The sequence below is a fragment of the Tursiops truncatus genome, chromosome 10 (assembly GCF_011762595.2).
Source record: "Tursiops truncatus isolate mTurTru1 chromosome 10, mTurTru1.mat.Y, whole genome shotgun sequence".
NCBI lineage: Eukaryota > Metazoa > Chordata > Mammalia > Artiodactyla > Delphinidae > Tursiops > Tursiops truncatus.
Window position 1 is genome coordinate 29094131 of NC_047043.1, and position 14794 is coordinate 29108924.

General features: G+C 42.2%; 1 protein-coding gene across 3 annotated transcripts; it reads left to right on the top strand.

The window, feature by feature from the left end:
* The first annotated feature begins 407 nt into the window (after nt 1–407).
* On the top strand, nt 408–14522 carry ENPP5 (ectonucleotide pyrophosphatase/phosphodiesterase family member 5). Of its 3 annotated transcripts, XR_012334433.1 has the most exons (5): nt 408–481; nt 3152–4015; nt 5505–5681; nt 10323–11444; nt 14076–14522. XR_012334433.1 is itself a non-coding variant. In XM_019949948.3 (4 exons), the coding sequence occupies exons 2-4, from the start codon at nt 3187–3189 to the stop codon at nt 10748–10750; spliced, it is 1434 nt and encodes a 477-aa protein (XP_019805507.2). In that variant the 5' UTR covers nt 408–481; nt 3152–3186; the 3' UTR covers nt 10751–14522. The 3 variants fall into 3 exon arrangements, 2 of the variants coding, with proteins under 2 accessions (XP_019805507.2, XP_019805506.2); XM_019949948.3 differs by having other exon boundaries at nt 10323–14522; XM_019949947.3 differs by lacking the exon at nt 408–481 and adding an exon at nt 488–627 and having other exon boundaries at nt 10323–14522.
* The last annotated feature ends 272 nt before the right edge of the window (nt 14523–14794 follow it).

The window sequence follows — 14794 nt, forward strand, 5'->3', positions numbered from 1 at the left end:
ATCGTCCTATCGATATCCTGGGATGCTCAGGTGTTCCTCGGAGTAAAGTCCAGGGTATGGTGCCACCCATTTGTGGTAAGAAAACAAAACAAAAAAATGGGATAGCGCACTATGATCTCTCTGCATCACTGACTACAGGCACAACTGCCCGTCTAGAACAGGCACAGCGCATAAAGGTTTCGTGACCCGGCAGAGAAGGCCTTAGCGAGCGCCCGGCGCCTTCGCCTCCCCGCCCTCGGGCCTCCCGGCCGGGTCCACGCCTCCCCGAGCTCCTCCGGCTCCCGCCCTATCCACCCTCCGAACCCCACAGCGCCCGCCCCGCTCGCGCTGATTGACAGGCGGGACAGCGATCCCAGGAGCCCGGCTTTTGCTCCGCAACCCCAGCAGGAACCGTCCCACTGTAGCCAATGGGAGCCAAGAGGCGGGGCCTGCGTCGGGCCTGCGGTGCTGGTCAGGTGCTCTGAGCTGAGGTGGCTTAAAGGTGAGGGACTGCAGGTTCGGGGGGGGGGGGTGCCCCTTGCTGCCGCCGCCTCCCCGCTATTGCCCCCGGTGTGCGGGAGGGAGCCCCCTCCAGGCCCTCCCTCCCATTGCCCCAAGCAGATGTGGACTGAGCGGATCGCCGCGAGGGTAAGAGTCCGGGAGTGTGGGAGGCTGGCCTGCCGGGGACCCACCCGCCTCCTGCGGGCTCCCCAAACTACCCTCCCACCCATTTCCACTGCACACATACCCAGAGCACGTTAGGGCATCTGCCAGCCTTGGTGGGCGGGAGGTTTGCGAATTGGAAACGTACCCTACCTCGAGATCCTTCCAGGAGCTAGGATGGAATCCCGGTGAAGAAGATGGGGCGATGCATCACCCTCCTCTTGATGTATATTCGCTCTACACACACCTGCTCCTCCTTCAGTGTCCTTCCTCTCGTTTCTTGACGCCCCGTCCCTCCAGATTTCCAAGGCTGGCTGTGGGGGAAGGGTTGGAGGGGAGGAGGAACTGGAATGCAGCTCAGTGAAATCTGGGCCCAGAACTAGGGATTCCACAGCGCAGTGCAGCATTTTGTGCGTGGAGAAGAAATCAGATCTCCTTTCATCCCTACCCCCACTTCCCAGTTTGTTGCTTTATGTCATCGATGTGATGATGTTGTCTTACCAAACATTCCTAAGCTTGAGGCAACACTTAGCCTTTGTTTATTTTCATTTGTCCCAGGAAAGCAGTTCTTTCCTGCTTACCACAGTTGCTGAATTAATTTATTAAAATAGAGGAAAATCAGATGTTTCATATAGTTGATTCTTTTTTAGCCTTAAATTGCATTTGGTTCATAGTATCCTTCCTTGTGTTAGGAAGGTGAAGGAGAGAGAGAGGAAAGGATCACCAGTCTTAGCCAGAAATGTTAATAAGTATACTTGCAGTTCCTTATGGGAACTGATTATTCACATTCCTTCCAGGTTTCGAAAGTTTATTGCTGTTTGAGAAATAGTTTTTAAATTTAATTTTTGAACCATTGTCTGGAGACCAATACCTAAAACAATTTCAGTTTAAGCAACAATTTCAGTTGTAGGTATGCTGAAATCAATTAAAAAACAAAACAGAATTCTTGCCCCTGACAGCAAAGCAAGCACACCAAGCAGTTTTTATTTACCTGCACTTACAGCAAGGCAAGACAGGGTCTAATTTTGAGGTTTAAGTATGTCTTCAGCATATTCAAATTAGGAAGATGTCCAAAGCTGAATTCGATTGCTTTTTTTAATATCAATTTATTTATTTATCTATCTATTTATTTATTTATTTTGGGGGCCGCGTTGAGTCTTCGTTGCTGCGCGCGGGCTTTCTGGAGTTGCGGCGAGTGGGGGCTACTCTTTGTTGCTGTGCACAGGCTTCTCATTGCAGTGGCTTCTCTTGTTGCGGAGCATGGGCTGTAGGCATGCGGGCTTCAGTAGTTGTGGCTCACGGGCTCTAGAGGCTCAGTAGTTGTGGCGCACGGGCTTAGCTGCTCTGTGGCATGTGGGATCTTCCCGGACCAGGGATCGAACCTGTGTCCCCTGCATTGGCAGGCGGATTCTTAACCACTGCGCCACCAGGGAAGTCTCTCAAGAGATTTCTTGACACAAAATACGGTTAGATCCAGGTTTCGGTGGGCTTATAAATACCTTCATGCAAGAATGGACAGCAGAGGGAGAGAACAAAAGATCCTTACTGGATTTGCAAACCCAATGGGAACTGACCAAATTTACCTATGTATTGTTTTTTCATATTATCTCTTATTAGCTTTCTTGAATAGAATAAAAGCTTTTTAGAAATACAGGCGGATTACCAATGACAAATAACAACAACCTTGATCCCAAGAGATAATTTAATCCTGGGAAGTGCCTTTTCTACACACATCACTGATAAGACTAAATGTTGATGAATTTTAAGATTAGGAAGGTCAACATCAAGTTTTAGAATTATGTTTCAGTTTATACTTAGTTCATAATCTAATTGTTTTGTTTAAAGAAGGCTATGCTTTGATTGACAATACATGAATGCAAATTACATTTCACAAATATATTTGAATGTCACAAATTTTGTCACTTCAGGATACCAAGTTAATCTATTTTCTCCTTTCTCTCGTGACATCTCTCACATCTCTTACCATGATGGACCAGACACAAGGCCTTGCCTTTGAAAAAGAGAGGTGTACACATGTACTTTTAAAAAGTATTATTTTTAAATTTGCTAGTGCAAAGTTGCTTGTTGCTAGGTCCCTATAGCCCATCTAACCATAATGATAAATATGTCCACAGGTATTTGACTATATAAATGTTTCTGACCAGGAGTCAGAAGTCTGAGTCAACCTGAAAATGTTTCTGAAAAGTTGTATGTAAATTATATCATCTTTTAAAATGATATTTGAGGAGCTTATTTACATAATTTCTTTGAGGAGTGTTTCAATAAATTCTTGGAAACTAAAACAGTTTCTAAAATGCAAATATAATTTTTAGCTGTATTTACACAGGGAGCCCCAGGTCTCTTGTTTTAAGATGAAGTTCTGCAGCATAATCCTTCCAGGCTGTGATTTACGATGTAACAGGGATTACTCAGCACCGTCCCTCTCCATTTTGGGTGAAGTATACAAAAGAAAATGATTGCCATTAACTTCTATATGTTTCTTAAACAGATTGTCTTACACTGAACTGATCAAGTACTTTGAAAATGACTTCAAACCTTCTCTGGGTGTCCTTCCTACTTGCTGCATTGACACTTTCAATTACATTTTCTCTCCAACCAGACCAGCCAAAGGTTCTACTAGTTTCATTTGATGGATTCCGTTGGGATTACTTATACAGAGTTCCAACACCCCATTTTCATCATGTTAAAGAATATGGTGTCCACGTGAAGCAAGTTACTAATATTTTTATTACAAAGACCTACCCTAACCATTATACTTTGATAACTGGCCTCTTTGCCGAGAATCATGGCATTGTGGCCAATGACATGTTTGATCCTGTTCTGAACAAATCTTTCTCCTTGGATAATATGAACATTTATGATTCTGAGTTTTGGGAAGAAGCGACGCCGATATGGATCACAAATCAGAGGGCGGGACACACGAGTGGTGCAGCCATGTGGCCCGGAACAGATGTCAAAATACATAAGAGCTTTCCTACTTACTATATGCCTTACAATGAGTCCGTTTCATTTGAAGAGAGAGTTGCCAAAATTATTGAATGGTTTACATCGAAAGAGCCCATCAATCTTGGTCTTCTCTATTGGGAAGAACCTGATGACATGGGCCACCTTTTGGGACCAGACAGCCCACTCATGGGGCCTGTCATTTCAGATATTGACCAGAGGTTAGGCTATCTCATACGAATGCTGAAAAAGGCAAAGTTGTGGAACGTTCTGAACCTAATCATCACAAGTGATCACGGAATGACGCAGTGTTCTGAGGAAAGGATCATAGAGCTTGACCAGTATCTGGATAAAGACCACTATACCCTGATTGACAAGTCGCCAGTGGCAGCCATCTTGCCCAAAGAAGGTAAGTCTGAACTGACTGGGGGTCTGGGGCCTGGTCTGCGTGTGCCCAGTGCGATTGAGTGGGGGATTTTTGTTTCTGTGTCTTTCAAGTGTGCTTGCCTTTGTCATGGTAATATTCTGGGATTTAATCCTTAGTCTCTGAAAAGACAAACTCTCTTTTCTCAGAGTCTGATTTTTCACTTTTTCCTAGAATATTAAAACTGATACTCTCTCTACGTATTTATGGTAGTCGCATTTAACCATTTTGGAGTCATTGGATATGGTGAAAGCTACAGCCTCCATTCTCAGAGAAATTGAGATGGGAAGATATATACAAAATGTGCCTGCAGTTAACAGTGATTTTATGGAAGCCCTAAAGCCTTCAGTGGATCCTTAGTTAGGACCTGCTTAATAGGGAAGCAGTGGGGTATAGGAAGGAGAGAGTTTCGGTCGTCCTGAGATTTAGTTCTCTTACCTGTAAACAGGGGAAGTAGTAACAGTACCTCAAACTTTTTACAAACCTCTCCTGGAAGCCTCATACCAGCTCTGTCTCTCGTTATTTCTGTTTTAAAGATAGGTGAACAAGCTCAAAAGGTTTAACATCCCCAGGTCAAAAGGTAAGTGCAGAGCAAGACTCAGACTTGCAACTCCTGACGTTTGTTTTATCACCTCCTGGGTTAGTCTAGGTATCCAATGAGAAAACAGATCTTGAAAAGCGGAAGAGCTCACAAATGAGAGTTAGATCCCTCGCAGGGGAATTAAGAGGATCATAGGAAACAGTGAATGTTAAAATAGGCACGTGCAGTGGCACACAAACATTGCTACCAATTCAATACAAAATAGCAATCTTCTGTGGTTAAGAAAATTGCATTAACCCTTCACTTCCCCTGATCAAGTTGGTATGGTGTTCCCTTGTTGGCAGGGAGGAAGCCCCAACAAATGGATTTGAAAAACAAGAAAAGGAAGAAAGATATTGCCTAGGTGTACTGCGTTTGAAGTTACAGGGAGTACTTCTGCAACGCCTCCAGGGTTTCAAAGAACGTTTGACCAACCCTCACCCTCCACTTACCGAATTTTCTTGTCTTGAGATTCTCTATTTCTGTACTCAGAACTACCAGAACTTAGCTCTTTGGTTTTGTTTAGATGTTGCAGTGCCCTTGACGTTTTACTTTGTGCCACCACTTAGTACCTGTGTGTGTGTGTGTGTGTGTGTGTGTGTGTGTGTGTGTATTTAATCTTTAGGGATTAGAGATTTCTGGTTCTATAAAATGTCTTCTCTTAAGGTGAATTTACTTTAAGAGAAGATTATTTCTCAGTTTCCCCCACAAGATGATTTCCTCAAAGGGGATGGGAGTTCTAAAGTGTCTGGTGAGCCTTCATTACCTTGAACTTGCTGGCTGTCTACATCAGTAGGATGTCTGCTTTGATTGACCTGTGTTGCCATGGTTGTTTCTTTGGCTGTAGCAGTGAGTGTCTTGTTCTGACTGCCTCTCCTCATCCTTCTCTTTTAGGCAGATTTGATGAAGTCTATGAAGCACTAGCTCATGCTCATCCTAATCTGACTGTTTACAAAAAAGAAGAGATTCCAGACAGATGGCATTACAAACACAACAGTCGAATTCAGCCAATTCTCGCAGTGGCTGACGAAGGGTGGTATATTTTACGGAATAAGTCAGATGACTTTCTGTGTGAGTATGTTATAGTATTTCTCCCCATTCTGCATCGTTGTCTGCTAAAGTGGAGGCTAAGTGGGAGTTGTTTCTGCCGTATTCAACAGTCTGTTTATCGATTGAATAACTAGCTAGTGTCACACATTAATAGCTAAATAAAGATTTATTGGGGCTTTAAAATGAGGTAACCTCCTAAAAGTGGAACATTTACTTCTCTTGAAGCCTTCAGACCAAAGAAAAGCACAGTACCCTGTACTGCTTATTATAACCATTATGTTCCGGAGGAAGACCTAACTGAATTTTATAAATTGAATCATTTTCTGCATCTGTTTTATACTCTGATTTCAAAAGAGTTTAATCTCTGTTTTTCTTTTCAGTTGCTAGCTTTCTAGTTTCTTTTGCGCTTCTGGCTCTACCAAATATAGGCCAGCTTTGCTTTACACCTTGGAAACATTTCTAAAAATAAGTGCATATTGGCATGGATAAAAATATATCAAGATATATTTTCCTAATGAATATCTAGTGGTATAATTTTGGAGATATTTCCATTGAATAAATTTAGAATATAATGTAAATCCTATTTAAAATTAAAGCATGCAAAATAAAGAGCTTCCTGCTATCCTTTTTTTTAAAAATTTATTTTTGGCCACACCATGCAGCTTGTGGGATCTTAGCTCCCCACCCAGGGATCGAACCCGCGCCCCCTGCACTGGAAGCGCAGAGTCTTAACCACTGGACCACCATGGAGGTCCCCCTGCTATCCTTTTTTTTTTTTTTTTTTTGCGGTACGCGGGCCTCTCACTGTTGTTGCCTCTCCCCCTGTGGAGCACAGGCTCCGGACGCGCAGGCTCAGCGGCCATGGCTCACGGGCCCAGCCGCTCCGCGGCATGGCATGTGGGATCTTCCCGGACCTGGGCATGAACCCGTGTCCCCTGCATCGGCAGGCGGACTCTCAACCACTGCGCCACCAGGGAAGCCCCCCCTGCTATCCTTAAATGTAGTTTCCCCTTCTCATGTAGCTTTTAACAAGTTAGTCAAATGGAAAAGTCATCCACAGGATTTTTATTTTGCCTGTTATTTGCATATTTGCTCTCAAACTCCCCGCCCTTACCCTGCTCTGCTTTCTATCAGCAGTGACAGATCCCTACAGACTAAATTTCCCAGGCTCCTTTGCTAACTGGTTTCTGGTTCAGTTTGGTCAATAGAGGACCTTTGCAGGAGTGTGGAAGGCTGGAGTTTGGGAGAAAGCCAGGGTATTTTTCCCCCACTCTCACTGCCCCAGGCTGTGTCTCTAACAGTGACTTCATGTCCTCTGTGATCCCAGCTCTGGACGACTTCCTGCTCTATGGCCTCAGTGCCTACTGGGTAGTCCTGGCTTTGGGGTTCTGGGGACACTACCTCTTCCTTCTGTCCCTCCAGCATGGGGGCCATGGGAGGTTCCCACTGTTCTACTCACTGGGTAACCTTGCCATCCCATGTTTGCTTCTGAGCTTCAGCACTTTCGTAACCAGCCCCCATCTGAAATTCTCTCTCTTGGATGCGTTCCACTTTCTCAGCTGATGGAGATATTAACACACACTACCAATCAATTCACTGGGAGTTGTTTCCATTCTGTTACTTGAATGTTGAAGCAAGCACATGGTGTCAACACTATCTAGAAATGTTCTTTTAGGCACTGGTCCTTGATACATATAAAAGATGAGCAAAATGTCCCTTTAGCTAGAATTGGGTCCCATCATGTTTATTGATAAAGAGAAAAGCAGTTGCCTGGCCATGGCATTTGTAGGGCATATGTAAGGCACATTGGCAGATGTGTACAGGTCCGTGGGTTCTGGTCCTGAAAACAGGTTTTACATAGAGATAATAATCTGTAAAACAATATTTGATCAGGCCAGGAGAGCTGTTTTAAGAAGGCTTTTACAAGTAGTTTCCTTGGCCAGGAGAATAGTTGCCACCTTTATATGTTCAGGTTTTCATGTATGGTGCAGGTAGCTCTTATGTTGGAGGGGTTGCTCAAAAAAGAACTGCTATCTCTGAGGAGATTGAATGACAATTTACAATTAACATAAATGTAAGTGGCTCTCTTGAAATTTTGGTTTGGTGAACTACACATACTAGATGAGTCACACCTATTTTGAGCAGAAAATCTTAATAGTGCTCCTATTTCTGTTACATCATGTTCAGCATAATTGTCTATTCAACAAATAATTAAGTACTGGCTACTACAGTCCTCAGCCTGAGTTCTATAAGAGGATTCAGCCCTAATGTCCAAAAGCAGTGGTTCTCAAAGTGTGTTCCCTGGACCAGCAGCACCCAAATCACCTGGGAACTTGTTAGAAATGCAGATTCTTGGGCCCAACCAGATCTACTGAACTAGAAACTGTGAGGGTAGAGCCCAGCAATCTGTGTTTTTACCTGCACCCATCCCCCTACCCCGGGGTCTCAAGTTTGAGATTCAAGTTTGAGAACCTCTGCCCTTAGGCATCCATTATTAATAATAGACAGTATCTAAATACTGTCTACTGGATCAAGCATTTATTGTAGGGGCTACCATTATGAAACAAAGTCCCTCTTCATGGGAAAAGTTTTCTAAGTCATAGTGAGTTCACTTCAAATCTGATTTTCTAGTAAGAAGTGTGATATGATTTATCTTTGCCTCCATGATTAGAGTCTAGATCCAACTTTTCATAGACACGAGCACAGCAGTCATCCAATCAATTACAAATGATACAATGGCACATTTCCCAAGGTTACTATCGATTAATTAACTAGAATAGCACAGTCCTGTCAGATGATTCCTAGTGATTCATAAATCCAGCGTTATTTTCACTTGAATAATAAACTCAAAAGAATCATGGCGGGCTTCCCTGGTGGCGCAGTGGTTGAGAGTCCGCCTGCCGATGCAGGGGACACGGGTTCGTGCCCCGGTCCGGGAGGATCCCGCATGCCGCTGGCGGCTGGGCCCGTGAGCCACGGCCCCTGAGCCTCCGCGTCCGGAGCCTGTGCTCCGCAACGGGAGAGGCCACAACAGTGAGAGAGAGGCCCGCGTACCACAAAAAATTAAAAAAAAAAAAAATTAAAAAAGAATCATGGCACTAAGAATGACTTCTTTAGATGGGTTTTGCCAGGCAGATTTGGAATTACTTTGAGGAGATGATTCTCGGAGGAATTAATTTAGGATTTTCGTTTTTGCAATGCTGTGTTTTCATTGCATATTTCCCGGTAGCAAACACAAGCAGTACAGGCTAATTTTTTTTTTTTTTTTTTGCGGTACGCGGGCCTCTCACTGTTGTGGCCTCTCCCATTGCGGAGCACAGGCTCCGGACGCGCAGGCTCAGCGGCCATGGCTCACGGGCCCAGCCGCTCCGCAGCATGTGGGATCTTCCCGGACCGGGGCACGAACCCGTGTCCCCTGCATCGGCAGGCAGACTCGCAACCACTGCGCCACCAGGGAAGCCCAGTAGGGGCTAATTTGCTAGTCCTTCTCACCACCTTTAAAAATAAAGCCTTTCAGTTTTCTTTGGTTGCCGTCTCATCAGCAGTAGCACCCTGATATTATGCTAGACGTACATGCCCTTAAAAGGCAGCTTTTGGCAAAAATAGAGACACAGATGTAGAGAACAAACGTATGGACACCAAGGGGGGGAAGGTGGTGGGCGGGGGGATGAATTGGGAGATTGGGATTGACATATATACACTAATATGTATAAAATGGATACCTAATAACCCGCTGTATAAAAAAAAAATAAAATTCAAAAAAATAATAAAAATAAAAGGCAGCTTTTATTATGCAGGAGTTTTCATGCTTTAATTTTGTATCATCTTCTGACTTGGTAGGTCAGGAGACTCCTCAAGTTTTTACTTTGTAGCCACACGAAAGCACACAGTGCTAAGTTGGATCCTGATCTGAACCACCAAAGTCAAGATTTTACCCACAAGTCCTGACTTTTTTGATAGCAGATTGTAACTGTAGCTAGAAGTTTCATTTTTGTGGTGTCTTTTGTTTTCCTTTCTTATTTTCCTCCTTTTATTGGTAATTATGAATTTATTGGCTTCATGACTAAGAGCACCTTTATCCCTTTATCTTTAGAACAAGCTGGAACATAGTGGGTACCTCACAAGTATGTGTTGAATATTAGTTTACCTGCCACGAAAGAAATATCACTTTCATGTTCCCCTGACTTGCCTCAGCTTTGCTCTTTCCCCTTCTTCCTGTGCTGCTGAAGGTAGTGTTGCCGGGAGAGAAAGAGTTGTGATCATTTGATTTTTCGTTCCCTGAAGTGAATTGTGGTGTTGACAACAGCAGAGATGATTTGTAAAAGATCCTTTTATTTAAAAGTCAAATTAGAAGGGCTTCCCTGGTTGCGCAGTGGTTGAGAGTCCGCCTGCCGATGCAGGGGACACGGGTTCGTGCCCCGGTCCAGGAGGATCCCGCATGCCGCGGAGCGGCTGGGCCCGTGAGCCATGGCCGCTGGGCCTGCGCGTCCGGAGCCTGTGCTCCAAAATGGGAGAGGCCACAATGGTGAGAGGCCCGCGTACCGCAAAGGAAAAAAAAAAAGTCAAATTAGATAAAATTTAAGTTCACAATTTGATGATACAGTTATTTCCATTTTAATACCATATGGTTGGCTAACTTGTTCATGCATTTTATCTTCACAGTAGGCAACCACGGTTATGATAATGCATTAGCAGAAATGCATCCCATGTTTTTGGCCCACGGTCCTGCCTTCCGAAAGAATTTCACAAAAGAGGCCATGAACTCAACAGATCTGTACCCCCTGCTCTGCCACCTCCTCAATATCACTGCGGTGCCACACAACGGATCACTCAGGAACGTCCAGGATCTGCTCAGTTCACCAACTCCAAGAGCAAGTCCTTATACACAGAGCCCTCCTCTCCTCCATGGTAGTGTCAAACCAAGAGAAAATGAACAAGAGGAACCATATGCTTATTTCATAGGGGTCTCTCTCGGTAGCATTATAGTTATTGTGTTCTTAATAATTTTCATTAAACATTTAATTCGCAGTCAAATACCTGCCTTACCAGATTTTCAGGCTGAAATATCTCAACCATTATTACAAGCCTAATGCTCCTTTGATGTGGAGATTGCATAGTTATGTCAGTGTTTAAAGGTTTCAAATTCTAGGAAACCAGCTTCAAACATTTGCACAGACCATTAAGCAGTTACATACATATGCAGAGGCAGTCCTACACACACACACACACACACTCATGCACATGGACCAAAATACACATACCTGCAAAGGATGAAAGATGGGGAAGTATGTTTCCATTGTCCTCTCTGGCTTCTGGTAGGTAAGATCCTGCTTTATTTGGACTTGGCACATACAATGTATATATTTAACAACTTTGCACTATTTGAAGTACCTTACATATTGCACTTTAAATTAGTCTCCTAATGGGTACATTTATGTGAAATGCACTTTATTGACAATTACGTCTGATAACTCGGTTGAAAAAGACAACTTTTGCACCCATGTCCCAGAATACCTGTTATTCCTTGTTCAAACGGAACGAAATTTCTAATAATTCCTGAATACTGTAGAAATCTATCTTCTTAAATTGGGAGAGCATGAAGAAAGTGAAAACTGTTGAAAATGAAATGTGATGACCTTTGAACACTGAATTTTGAAGAGATGCATTCCCAACAGCAGGGTGCATCTGTGGGCACTCCTTGTCATATTTCTTTGCAATGGACATGGGTTTTCATTTACTTTTTCCCCCCAAAAAGAGATCCAAATACTGACGGATTCATTCCAGGTATGTTGTTTCCATCATGAAATTCATTATTGCTGTTTCCTGATTAGTCATTTTACTCTGATTTTAATAGTAAGACACCATGAGACCTCTACTCTGTAGGCTTGAAAAAAAAATAATAAGACACCATGAATATACATTTCTTTCCTCTCGAGTCTAGCACTGGTCTGACTAGAAGGCATCAGGCACCATCTCAGCAATATTTTCTCTTGCTCTGTAATTATTTGTTTCCTTGAAAACGAAATCACTATTAATCGCATTACAAAATCAGATGAGATAAAACAGTGTTTTCTTTCTGGTAATCTGTAGTGACAGAGCACAAGCATCTTTTAGATTTCAGCATGTGAAGGTCTGGAATTGCAAGAGAGCACAAACTACATTAGGGAAAATGTAGGCCACACAATCCTTGAAAAGAACTGTGTGGAGCTTGGGGGAAAAAAAATTAGACAGAAACTTGGGGAAAAAAATTAGGCAGGGCCATTGTTTGCAGTGTACCCAGGACAATGCTAAAGGGTGCCTGGTGGCAAAAAATAGTGAAGCTCCTAGAGGTAACAGGTAATTGAAACAAGAGGAGCTGAGGTTATAGCCTTGTTTCCTGAAATATCTGAATATCCACTCACCAAATGCTCAGTGGACTCAAAGATGAATCCAGGTTCACAAATAGACTTTACCTCCTGGGTAGGTTTTTTCACCTGCCTGTTCATCTCAGCTTCCCATTCCCTTCCATGGAAAGATGTGCCTTAGATCTCTTAAGTAGGCTGGTCAGGGAGAGGGTAGTGTTACCTATGGTTTCTTAGAGGAAAGAGAAGGCCCTGGAAAGAATAGCTTTCCTTGAAGAAAATAGAAACCAGTTTATGGACACGTGGCCCACAGAAAATACTGTGATTTTGTATATATTTATGCACCAACTCGCTAAAAGTAGGTAAAGTGGTAAATGTATTCCAGAAAGGATAAACTAGATGTAAAGAACAAAAGTGGCATAGTGAAAAATATAATTGAAGTGCTTCCTAAAATCAGGTGAATGAATTATTTTTTTTTTATTTTATTTTTTTTGTGGTACGCGGGCCTCTCACCGTTGTGGCCTCTCCCGCTGCGGAGCACAGGCTCCGGACGCGCAGGCTCAAGCGGCCATGGCTCACGGGCCCAGCCGCTCCGCGGCGTGTGGGATCTTCCCGGACCGGGGCACGAACCCGCGTCCGCTGCATCGGCAAGCGGACTCTCAACCACTAGCGCCACCAGGGAAGCCCAAATGAATTATTTTTAAATGATGATACCAGTAAACAGTGTTAGCACTTAATTCTCATGTCACCAATACAACCTCTAAATGGGATAGAATGGAATCGCTGGAAATGTACTATAGATGAAAAAGCTGAGAAGTGGGATGGTAGATAGCAGACTCCTCAAGAAGTCTGAACTCCGGATTAGACATTTTACAACATGTGACCACGCGTATTGGCTTGCTTTGTAGCGATGAACTTATCTGCGTTATTGAGATGCCAATCTAATGACTGAAAGATGAAACTGGTCTATTTAAAAGCATTATTATTCAAGTGCTCTCTGTGTATTTAAACTAATTGTTGCATTAAATTCCTTTTAGAGGGTGCTATTACCTTAGTAGTAAGAAGAGAGTAGATTCTGTAACACTGATGAAATCATGAAAATTCTGATACGAAGATTATTGAATGGTTTCCTTTATCTGCAGATACGTATTTTCCTGTAAATATCAGCAGGAGAGTTTACCTGAAGGAAAATAAAATTTTAAACTTTGCTGGGGAAATATCTAGTCACTCATCATTTTTCGATAGTTTCATTGTTGTTTTGGTTTTATCTGCATGTCTCTGTGGTCAAACTTTGTATGCAGTCAACACAAATGAGCATATAGAAATAACATGTAGACCAGCTAATCTTCCTAACTGTAAGTAAGAACTTTTAAAAGGTCCCAGGAATGGAATCCCCCCCTCACAACACTGACATGTTTGCTCTAAATCCTCTGTCGTCTATTTTGAAGTTGATTAGTTGATAACGATTTTTCTTGTTCAGCATGTATTTTGCAATGTCTTCTCCCTTTGCCACCTGCCATTGAAGTTGAAAATTGCTTTTCAAAATGCTTTCTGTCCTCTTAAGTAAAATTAGGATCGATTCTATTATTAGTTTCAGTTTCTTACAAGAGCCTATTTCTAGAAAATCTATAGTTTTCTTTTTTTGATGCTATTTTTATCAGGTTTGATATCAATGTTATATGCCCCTCAAAAACTCATGCTTTTTTTTCTACAACACTAGTTTTATGAAGCAAATATAACAGGGATAATCAAACCCAACCAAGGGGCACTAAAAGAGATCACTGTTTTGGGGGCCTGAAACTTTTTTGTAGAATAGTTTATACTTTCTCAATCTTTAATTAAGAAATTGGTTTTAATTTTCTTTCTCTATTGGAATCAATTTTATTCAGTAAATCTGGCATCCAAACTTCAGGAAGCGCAGGGCCTGGGAAATGGTTCTGGATCCAAGGACCTTAGCCCAGGAGTTAAACCACGAGGAGACAAAAGTAATTTGTTGGTATAAAGTTTTACCACTTTTGAAATGCTACAGAACTCTCTTCCAAAGTAAAGTGCCTTTTTTTTTGTTTTCCCACAGTTCCTAGAAGTATTCAATGAATGTCAAAAGAGGAAATTAATCACTGCTCTATTAGAGGAAACTTTGTTGAATCTATATTAGAAAAGACATTAAATACTCTGGCTATGTACAAAACTAAGTTTAAATACTGTAATCCCGCCCTCACCCTGAGTGTTTTGTAATCACCTTTTTTCAAACTTCTTCCTGTCTACTGTAAGTCAATAAATTATAGCTCTAGAAACTCTGCAAAATTTATCTTGGCTTTCTTTCCAGCGATGTCCTTATGTTGGATTGCATATTTATACACTGCTTTAAAAATCTGGTTAAATGTTGCAAACTGAATCCTGGTTTTAAAAAAATTGTAATGAATGCCTAGGTGGATTTTGCAGTGTTACTAAGTCATGTCGACATCTATCACAGTATGTATATTTTGCGAGAAGGTGACAAATTAAAAAATCATCAATGACATCACATTGTATATTGAATGTGGTTAAAATGTTTTGGTAGATTTTATTCACATAAAATTTTTAAAATCATAACGAAGTCATAACTATGAATTCAAACAATATGGTCAAAATATATTTAACTTAAGGCACTACACACAAATTTCTTTAAAGCACACTCATGTCATTTATTTACATAGTATTTTAGGAATTTACAATACATACAGATTTCCCATCTCATCTTTGTCCTTCATTTGTAGCTTTATATACTCACAATGAAGTAAAAACCTCCAAATA